This window comes from Haliotis cracherodii, unplaced genomic scaffold, assembly GCF_022045235.1.
Source record: "Haliotis cracherodii isolate W230 unplaced genomic scaffold, xgHalCrac1.p SCAF_11, whole genome shotgun sequence".
In the NCBI taxonomy this organism is placed as follows: domain Eukaryota; kingdom Metazoa; phylum Mollusca; class Gastropoda; order Lepetellida; family Haliotidae; genus Haliotis; species Haliotis cracherodii.
The window spans coordinates 6004063-6015498 of record NW_027266266.1 but is presented as its reverse complement, the minus strand read 5'-3'; the positions used below and the strand labels follow the sequence as shown (position 1 = coordinate 6015498).

Sequence of the window (11436 nt, the reverse complement as noted above, 5' to 3'; positions counted from 1 at the left end):
TCGATACACCTGATACGTATTTGAGCCCCTTGGTCACTGACGGGTGTGATATATCCCAGCTTCGGTTGTGGAGACAACGCGTCTTAAAAGTTTGTTTGTTTGTTTGATTGTGTGTTTGTTGTTCAACGCCGCACTTCCATATTTCAGCTTTCCGTCGGCAGACAGTAAATAATTAAGTCTGGACCAGACAATCCAGTGATTGATATCATGAGCATCGATCTATGATGTTGGGGTAAGATGCCACACAATCAACCAGAAGAAAGAGCCTGACTACTTCATCCAATACGTTGCCTCTTACAACGAGTTGCTGAGGTGCAATTCTAACCCGGAATCCCCACGCGCCACGTGTCTTCAGGACTCCGCAATGGCATTCCTTCATTGGTTGAGTATTCCAATCGGTAGGGCTGGCTAAAATATCGATAATCAGGATTATCGTCGATGGGAAGAAATGCTAACGATAAACGATATAAAAATTGTGTCGTCGGTGATATCTTTCATGAACAATTATGATAAAATCAAGAATAAATTCACCAAACAGGATTGTAATTATCCATCATGTTAATTATAGTCTCATGGCCACGTCAGCACTATTCCAGCACTATTCCAGCAATATCACGTCTCATATGAGTGAGTGAGTGAGTTGGGTTTAACGCCGCTTTTAACAGTATTTAAGTTATATATATCACGGCGTGTCAGCTTAATGTGGGAGGAAAGCCCGAAGTGATGTAGGTCTCCGACGTTTACCACTTCGGTGAAACCCACGAACAGGTGCTGACAAATCTAGAAACATAATCGGGGCGAACCGGGATTCGAACCCACAATCAAAGGTTTCTGGCGTGCCCAAGGGACGCAACTCTGCACAGCGAATCGCGGACGTCTCATATGAAGAATCTGGAACGTCCACCAGTGATCGAAATCATCAACAACATAAGGGACATTATATGTGAAGCTTATAAGGCGCATATTTGTTGCAAAAGAATTAACATAAAACAGTTTGAATATGTTCTTTTTAATGGCCAAAGAATGTTCTAGGATATTCTTCTTGTAGGCGCAAAAGCACGACCGTACTCACAATCAGGAAAAGGTGAGGAATTTTAATCTTTTAATTTGTTCTCCTTTGTTCGTTAAAAATAGATCACGTAATATCAAATTTAATTGAATTAAATTTCGTGAACATGTTTCGATACATAAAGTCCATTCCATGAATTCGAGGAATATAACGTGACTGTTGAGGACGGTCTGAACCAAACACGCCTCCTCTAGGCCGACCCAGGGGGACAGTTGACATTAATCGTCTCCAACTGGCCCACGCAGGATCGCGTTGTTGAATCAAAGAACGGGAACTCTCCATTCCCAATGTCGGAACACTTTCCAGTGAAGAGTTGTCCCCCATTACAGATGTAGTACTCGCCACATTTGACCTGGGTGGCGGTGAATAGCGGGTACACTGCGTCGTACGTTTCGGAGCACGGCATCAGGCATTCTGTGAAAAATAGATATTCAAATACGTCTGAGATTCAGTGGTCAATGGTCGAATGGCGACAGTCTATCACAGATGCAGATAATGGCTACTGCTTGTTACAGACAGATTTAAATGTTTCAGCAAAGTAGGCCACAGGCCCATTATACATATCAATAGTTTTTGTTGTCATTCCCGAGCATGCTGGTATATTAGCTGTTGCCATTAAAATATAAATACAGTAAACTACGTTTATAACGAACACGCTTATAACGAACTAACGAATATAACGAACATTTTTTTGTCCCGGCCATTTGCTGTATATATGTTGTATACATGCTTATAACGAACTATGGTTATATCGAACTAATATCAGTGGTCCCTTTGAGTTCGTTATAACCGTAGTTTACTGTATCATATAAATAATGAATCTATTCGATAATGAGATACAACGCCAAAACAAGTGGACAGTTTGCAAGAAAACTTATATAACTTTCATCCAAAATATTCGGACGACGCGGATACAAAAACCAATTAATCGAGATTTAATGCGTGCTTCAAGCTAATGTTGATTGTGCACCCGGTTATACAACTAACTCATTTTGCCGGGTCGTACATGTGTGAAACTTTGGTGTACTTGTTAAACTGCAGTCCCGGATTACCGGGCTATGCATTCGTCAATACAAAGAGGTGATCCAATATTTGGAGGTTCAAGTCATCAGGCTTGTAATACATACCACTGGGGACGGTGCCGTATAGCGGGGGATTTTCAGAGGGAACTGGAACATAAAGCTACGTCTTATAATGAGTTACCGTACAGGTGTGTACATTACTATAATGAAAAACGTAAAAGTAAACAAACAATAGATGTGAAAGAGCGGGTGACTGTTTCGATCCACAGGCAACGGCTACATCATGGGTGAGTGAGGGAGTTAGGTTTTTACGTCGCTTGCCGCAATAATCCCAGCAATATCACGACGGGAGACACCAGAATTGAGCTTCACGTGGTGTAGCCATGTAGGAAATCAAACCTGGGTCTGCAGCGTGGAGAGCGAATGCTTTAACCACTACGCTACCCCGCCGCCCAAGCCACGTCATTCTTGTTGTCGTGGAAATGAACCGAGAGCTACCAAAAGCCGCCACAGTCTAGCACGGGTGCGGGCACTGGGTACTGGACATCTGACCTGAATTAACAGGTCCCCTGGTGTACCTCACAGATGCCAGTTCGAGTTCTTGGAGGTCCCAGCTGGTCCAGTATGGTGCTAAGACACCAAGGATTATAATCGTGTCGACTATTGGATTCGAGCCTAATGATTTATCAGACCATTCGTTTTTTTAATCCAGTGTTCATTTAAGTTTCTTGATCTAGATGATCAGTGAGTATGGTTTTGCGCCGCTTTTAGCAATTTACGAGAAATAATACGGCGGGGGACACCAGAAATGGGCTTCACACATTGTACCCATGTGAGGAATCGAACCCGGGTCTTCGGCGTGACGAGCGAATGCTTTAACCACTAGGCTACCAAACCGACCCTCTAGATGATAAACCCTATTGTATAGAGGCAATGGTTCAACAACAAAAAATGTTAAGGCACACATATCAATACATAGACGGGTGCTGAAATCGGTGGAGACGAGGGTGCACGGCCCGAGGCCCGTTCCGTGTCTGGGACTCTATTCCCAAAGCATTCTTATTACTGCTTTGTCAATACGGGCCCATGGCTTGAGATAGTAATAGACATTCTTGCCAAATTGAGACATTATCTTTATGTAATAATGCTAAGTGGGTATAAGACTGATCAAATGAAATACATCTTGAGTGATGTTGGTTTTCTATGGGCTGATTCAAATACACTGCCGGGCAAAAAACGTATACACCTATGTTAGATGGTGGTTGGAAATGAAACAAGCAAGAAATGTTATTCGATGGTGATGCATTTGATACGGCTATCATTGAACGTATTTTCAGCCTAGCAACCTGTTGATAACGTTTGTATTTTTAAGTGTATACTTTCTTTTGCCCGGTAGTGTATAATTGGGGCTTAGGTTTAATCTATTGTGGAATATTCAGATATCTTACCAATACGTTTCTCGCAAGTGATTCACAAATTATCACACAAACAGATCGTTTATGACACTTGGCTTGTTACAACTAGGGAGAGGGAACAGCCATTGTGTGCACCCGATCCTCATTCAAGTCAGTGAAGTGATACAATCTCATTAAAATCAGATATTAGATCTGAGGACATCCTATTAAGGGTCACGCCAGAACGACCTTTCATCCGACCAATCAAAGCGTCGCTTACCAGATCATGAAAGTATAAGTCGGAATTTGTTTTCTAATCATGCAACCTCGAAAACGTTAACACGGTGTATCCCGAACGACAGTTACGGCCCGTACGACCGATTCCGTCAAAATCATCGTCTATCTCTCGCTTCTATGGGATAAACATTTGAATGGAAGAGGCGTTGCACGGTACGTGGGAAACATTCCCATACAATCTCAACCATACATAAGACATTCCGGAATGTTCGTTTGTTCAGTTTTTAAAATTTTAATCGAGAACTGTGTCAACATATTTTTTCAAGCGTTGTCTGAAATGGAAGTCGCCAGGTTGAAACAACTGCCGTAAAGCTCGAGAAAGCTGCTTTCTAATTGGCTGATATCGACTTCTTGTTAGTCATTTCAGTGGTCGGTATGAGTTCGCGAAAGGTGGTTCTGACATGACCCGTAATGGGATGTCCTGAGATTTTTGTTTTGGGACAGCGAGAACTTACATCTGATTTTATTGAGATTGTGAAGTGATAACGTATTGAACTACTGCACCCACCATTACACATGGGACTATTCACCGGCCAGTCACACATACTGATGTCAGCGTTGTATACCATTCCTGCTGCGCACCTGTACTCGCGCACCACGCCACCTACTTCCCTGGTGAAGGTCGAACAGTTGGATGGGTTACTGGTGAAGTGCGAATCTGCAGGGTCGCAGACAGCTGGACCGGCGAAGGCGAAGAAGGCCGTCGTGGATGACAGTTGCCCGGCGGTGGGAGGGGCGACAACGCCTATAAAGACACATTGTGTGTGAGTGAGTGAGTGAGTTTGGTTTAACGCCGCTTTGAACAGTTTCACAGTTGAATCACGGCATGTCAGCTTTATGAGAGATGAAAGCCATGGCCCCGTTTCAAAGTGTGCCAGAGGAATTTCGACCTGATGGTACAGGTTTACCATTCTGGAAACTTCCAGGAGCACAGGAATGGTGCAGACTGACCAAGGGTCATAATCATAAATGTCAACACCCGTGAAGATCCCGTGGAGATCTTCAGAAACCCATACTGGCAACTATGCTTGTCGTAAGAGGCAACTAACGGGATCGGGTGGTCAGGCTCGCTGACTTGGTTGATGCATGTCATCTATTCCAATTGTGTGGATCGATGCTCATGATGTCAATCACTGGATGTTCTGGTTCAGACTTGATTATTTACAGACCGCCGTCATATAGCTGGAATATTGCTGAGTGCGGCGTCAAACTAACAACCAACCAACTCTGATGGTAAGTCATGGCAGATAATGGCTGAGAGAAATGCCGGGGTGTCTTTGAGGAAGACGTCTAATCAGCTGGGTCATCACATCCACCACAAGTTGTTTTCATACGTAAACATCCAGGAATCCGTGCAGGACGACCAATGAAAACTGACACACTGCAACAATTGACAGACTGTCTCGTGTCTACAATACACGGGGAATCGGACACAGGAAACAATGAGAACGTAACCAGAAGCTAAATCTGAGAGCACGCTGCCAAAATCATGGACAAGGCAGCACTAAAACACACAGACCGCAGTCTTCCAAACTGGGCATGCGCAGATTAAGGGGGAAGTTGACCGTCATGTCACGAGGATATATTTACATATTACAGGGCTATTGTAGAATATTCTAGATGTGTATTATTATATTAGCGCTGTAAGATGTAAATTTTACCATTTTTGTGAAACCCACGAACACAGGTATGGTGCTGACAAACCCAAAAATATAATCGGGGCGAACCGGGATTCGAACCCACGATCATAGTTTTCTGGCGTGTCCAAGGGACGCAACTCCCCTGGCGATGCCGAAGTATTGCTATTTCAGCGTAAATACAAGCTCACTCAGCTATTGACAGTACTTCAGTGGAACATCATGCAGGGTGCCGTACCTGGTGGTACAACAAGACATTCTCAGGGTCAAGGCCACATCTGAAAAAGAGGCCGCTGATCACGGTTTACAAGAATGGCGTAGAGATCTTACCTAGTATGACACCTATTGCAAATGCTGCTATCATCGTGCTGTTGTGATATATTGCTTAACGTGTCTCTCTGCGTGCGTTATATATATATAGCCGTAGCCATATTGACATGCAATATTCAATAATACTTTAAAAAATGAAATTACGTGGCAAGCTTGCACCTGCTATGCGCTGATGCTGACAGATACAGACGGTCAGTTCCACGCTGTTATGGGAGCCGTGGAAATACATGCAACACATTTACATGTAACCTTCGTTACATTCTCGGTAACATCGCTGCCACCAATGTGGGCGCGACCATTACAAGAATCTTGAAATTTGCCCTCTAACCCCAAATGTAGTAACGTTTATACTTTTGTTTATGTCTTTGGGAATGCCATCATATTTCATTTTGAAAAGATTTACTACTGACCATATTTTCCAGATGAATTTACTTTGTTGTTTTAATAATTAGATTGGTTCGAGATTGCAGACTTACGGAAAATCAACCAGCTTCTCCCTTACATTCTTAATATATCAATTAAAGATGATAGTTTTAATGAAGTAGAAATCAAATTGACAAATAAAGAAAGTAATTTATCAGCGGTAAGTGTATTCGGAGTCACGACAGTCGTCACTTGTTTGCAAACATAACGGTCATTCGGTTGCGAGTTCAACTCCAAGCATGGTTGGGGCCACCTTATCACAGTGGGGAGTTTTGACTGGTGGCAGCGATAGTATAGAGAGCTCCGTGAACGGACTATCGCTGTGAGGAGCTTGATTTACCATGTGGAAGGGGAGATAACTGATTGTTGTGCTGCTCGGACTTTGAAACATGACCCCGAGTTGCGAGTATTTTATATATTACCAAGTCATTCTTTACAAGATGGAGTGACGAAGGTGGGTGGTTCGATCCCCCGACAGCGTTATTCCAAAAGACGTTAAAATATGGTACTAGGTGATACCCTGCCTGTAGCTTGGCATTAAGGGGCTAAAACAAGGACAGGTCGGCTCGGAGTCAGTATACTGTGTCTGAGTGGGGTATCCATGTAAAATGCGGTATGGTATCTGTGAGCTACCGCTATAAAACCGCTCTTGCTTTGGACATGTACAAACAGCCACACACACACTCGCACGCACGCACGCACGCACGCACGCACGCACACACACACATACAAACACACACACGGACACACGCATGCATGCATGCACGTCGTTATATAATTGCAATAATCTTGAACGCGCATATTCAGTTTCGTGTAAAACGTATGAACGTCAATATGTGTCATTCCTAGGCTTATGAACGTCAGTTTTGCGGTCATGTCACTGGCCTCTCGTCAGATGGGGAAGCCGTATATATCACGTAAACTTCACATTGCCAACTATGGAGGAATGTGACGTTATAAGATCTCCTTAAATTGTTTTACACTTATACTCTACAGGTAATATTTCCCGATATTTCTGATTGTTTTGAAAATCAGGAACGTTGGCAAAGGGCTTTCAACAGTAATCCACGAGAAACAGATAAATCCCTCAATTCCCTCAGTTGCTGCAGTCTAATTTATCCAATAGACAAAAAGACCGTGGGACATCATTCTATTGATGGTGTTGTTATTACCACAATCATAGGTTTCTGGCGTGCCCAAGGGACCCAACTCTGCACAGCGAATCGCGGCGCCTTAGACGACTTTGCCACCCGTGCCCCCTATCTACAGTGGATGAAATCATCTTAATTATTTGCGACAATGCACTGATATGATGTCACATTGCTTCGGGCCGCCTAGCAAATTAACCAGTTAAACAATTATGAGATAAAGAGTGTGTGTCTTCAGATTCTCAGGTGAGCTATTGAATATTCGATGCCCAGACACCTAATTTGCCACCGATGAAGTAAAGGCTTACTTCAGTACGTCCCGGGCAATAGTAAGGAAAATACAAGAATTTCTTAACACAAAAATGGAATTTAAGAATCAGATATGTACTCTATATCATGTATTGATGTTAGTAATCGGCTTCTTTATTTAAACCGTGCCGAGAAGCTTTACTTGATAATACAGTCGTCCTCTTCCCGAGACAAGGGAGTTAAATAACTGAAAAAGACCAGTTTCCACCCTTGCCGGATAGGCTGGAATTTCTGGACTTGATCGGAGCGCCACTAGTGGTTACTACGAGTTATGTCCCCCCTATCGACCAATCAGATTCCACCTACCATACCAGCATTTGCTTCAAACAAAATGGCGGCGCCCAGTCAAGACGATCTGATCGATAATCAAAATATATATTGTAATAAAACGGGTCTTACTTCGCGAAGCATTATCACCTTGATTAAAGACATGAAAAGATTTGAAAAATATCTGTTGAAGCCGAGTTGGCGTTACACATGCTTTGCAAATCCTGCACGACGGTTTACGAACCGGATGTCGATTTCGTTACGCGATTTTGAACTATGCATAGACTCGTTAGTCCAGCCAAAATATAACTCCATAATTCCAACTAAGTTCGGCAAGGGTGGAAACTGGACTTTTATAGTCACTTAACTCCCTTGCCTCGGCCAGATATAATGTCATTATCAGCATCATTATGACGCTTTTAAATATTACGTCAACAATGCTATATTCATGACGTCAAAAATGTCACGCGAAATCATTGGTATACATGTGCCTCGTATGGCTTTTCGTGAACACGTACAATATGCATGATAAATCGTATAAAAATGCAATTTCATGCACTGTGTCAAGCAACACTTAACTATTAATCAGAATGTGAAGTGTGGTTTGTGTCTCACGTTTCTGCGATCTATTAGTTCCTTACACCACAAGAACAACGTGGTCCCACGTTTTGTCTTCTGTTTTGGCGGCCATCTTGAATATCAACATGGGGAAAGTGTTAAATGTCTTCGGTGGTGTAACTTTGGGCTTTCTTAACACATATTGCTGATGTGTCGGGATATACAGGAATACTGTTCGAGGCAATGTTAATATTAGTCACTGGTTTGTCTCTTTGAGATCCGATTATTTACAGGATGCTGTTATAATCATGACTGGAGTGCGGCGTTAAACAACAAGCAAATAAACACACAAAATGCCATTCAGAAGGTGGTCAGATGTAACAAATGTTATATTAGGGATAACACTAGCTTAGTAAAGTAAAGATTCTAGTACTTTACTGAGAAAGTATTATCCCAAATATAACATTTGTTACATCTGACCACTTTCCCAAATGACTGTGTATTCACAGCTGTCGGCCATAGGAGCCGAGTAAAATTACACTCGTCAGAGGGGTACATAAAGTACTTGATCTAGACTACCAGTTGTCCGACTTTCATTTTTGTGGAAGCCTCGGTGGCTGAGTGGGTTAGCGATTAGTGTGCCTCACGCTGGCAGTGTGGGTTGGAATCCCGGATGGGACTCATCCAAAAAAAATACTAGAATCTGTACTTAACTAAGAAAGTGTTATCCATATATAACATTTGTAACAAGCACATAAACATTTGAGAATACTACCTTAACATTTGCAACGAGCCACGGGTCAGTACAATATATTACTCTGAAGAAGTTCAAGAAGACCCGAATTTATTCGTATGACTATAGTTAGTCTGTCTTGACATGATAGATTAACAATAAGCATGTGGTAAAAGGGTTTTCTTTAACTTATTATGAGTAGTATATATCATGAAATATGCGTATTATTCATGGTCGTCATAGTATTTTAAATACCAACAAGGCGAACACGGCCATAGCCATCATCCTGTCATATGCCACTTCAAGTATTCTTTCTATGATTGTGGGTTCGAATCCAGGTTCGCCCCGATTATGTTTCTAGGTTTGTCAGCACCATACCCGTGCTCGTGGGTTTCACCGAAGTGGTAAACGTCTGAGACCTGCATCACTTCGGGCCACCCTCCCACATTAAGCTGACACGCCGTTATGTAACTGGAATATTGTTAAAAGCGGCATTGAATCCAACTCACTCACTGAGTATTCTTTCTGTTCAGCATTGAGTCAATCTCTACACAGCAACAGAGTGGATCGCCGCTTTTTATAGTATTTCACGAATTTAGCACATGGTGGGTATTTTCCGGAAAAATAAATGTTTTGTCTCCCAACAATACATTAGATCGAGACAAGGTCTTTGGAATATCTCATACTTAAAAATGAGTGGGTTGTAGCCAACGGGTAAATTGTTCGCTCGCCTCGAAAACCAGGGTTCAGTTTCATATCTCTGGAATAACAAAACCCTACTGAATCGCTTAATGTAATGTCCACATTATTGCAACTGTACTCAGTTACGAAAATGTTATATCTACCCTGAAATATTGTGCTGTAATATATTTTTGCTTTAAAATCAAGTTCCCTTCATATTGGTATTCTGGGAAATGTCGAGGGCAGCAAATTTCGTTTCGGAGGGGTGGGTCCATATTCATTTGTACGTAAATAAATAAAGAAAAGATTGGGGATATTCCATAATTCTCTGTACGTGCCCACAAAAGGGTTGAGGGTATTGGCTATTTTGCATCCATAGTTAAAGGGCATCTCAGAACAATCGGCCCATATCGGCCTAGGTCGTTATATCCGAGAACAATAACGTCGCATGAGTTGTTCCCACCGAGTTCAGTGTGTGACCCGATCTGCACCGTTTACCTCCCGATTAAGGCCGAAATGTTCTCGCCGTACGTGCCGATTGGGATTTCAGGGGTAGTGTTACCCGAGCTAAGGTCAAGGTGGCCTTATAAGGGGCACAGAATCAAAGTGAATTTTTTAGGGGAAAACTGTAGGTCAAATAAATACATTTCATTGGGCATGTTGTTTGGATCATCAAAGGTATCTCATCTCGTAATGCTCTAAGTTCGAAAACTTAGAAAAATGTCATTTTGCTGAGGTGGGGCAACATTTACATTGAAAATGACAAATATTAGAATAGAGCTAAGCCGTCTTGGAAATTACGTCGTTTCAAAATCTAAGACCCATTTAAGTGGATACCACGTGTACCACGTTTTTTTCTACGTGAGATTTCAATGCGTCATACACTGACTCGTATTCGTGTGCGAGGGCATCTGCATATAAACATGTTTGTTACAAAATATTATTGTCAAAGATAGCTTGTTTTTTATCATGAAAATATAAGCCCGCAGTTGTCATCTTGCACATAACTGTACATAGACCCTGAGTATTATTTTATGCCGTTTTCGCAATAATCGAGAAATATCACGGCGAGGGACACGAAGGATGTGCTTCACATATCCGTTACTGTGCATGAAATCGAAACTGAATTAGCGTCGTGAAGGGCAAACACTTTAGCCAGACGGCTCTCCCTTATCCGATAAACTGCACATTTAATGCAAAAGGATCTGAAAGAGAAACACCCCAAAAAATCATACGAGTCAGATCAATTTTGAACGGTCGATTTGTTGGGGAATATTGAGAATTAGAAGTAAACGAGTTAGTCAGTAAATGACACGTCAAATAATATTAAGAAATGCTTCCGTCAAATAAACACAACTTAATGTGAACCCAGCCAGAAACGCCGAATGGGGCGAGGAAACATAAATATCAGATTCCTCGTCGGTCGTTATACATTTACATAACATTGTGGACATCCGAGTCCCTGTCGGTCGTTATACATTTACATAAACATTGTGGACATCCGAGTCCCTGTCGGTCGTTATACATTTACATAAACATTGTGGACATCCTAGTCCCTGTCGGTCGTT

General features: G+C 42.2%; 1 protein-coding gene across 1 annotated transcript; it reads right to left on the bottom strand.

The window, feature by feature from the left end:
- Positions 1-1008: 1008 nt before the first annotated feature.
- On the bottom strand, positions 1009-5815 carry LOC139455302 (uncharacterized). Its single transcript, XM_071236853.1, has 4 exons — positions 5750-5815; positions 4291-4527; positions 2197-2238; positions 1009-1483 (listed from the first exon to the last, which is right to left on the bottom strand). The coding sequence occupies exons 1-4, from the start codon at positions 5781-5783 to the stop codon at positions 1260-1262; spliced, it is 537 nt and encodes a 178-aa protein (XP_071092954.1). The 5' UTR covers positions 5784-5815; the 3' UTR covers positions 1009-1259.
- Between the last annotated feature and the right edge of the window lie 5621 nt (positions 5816-11436).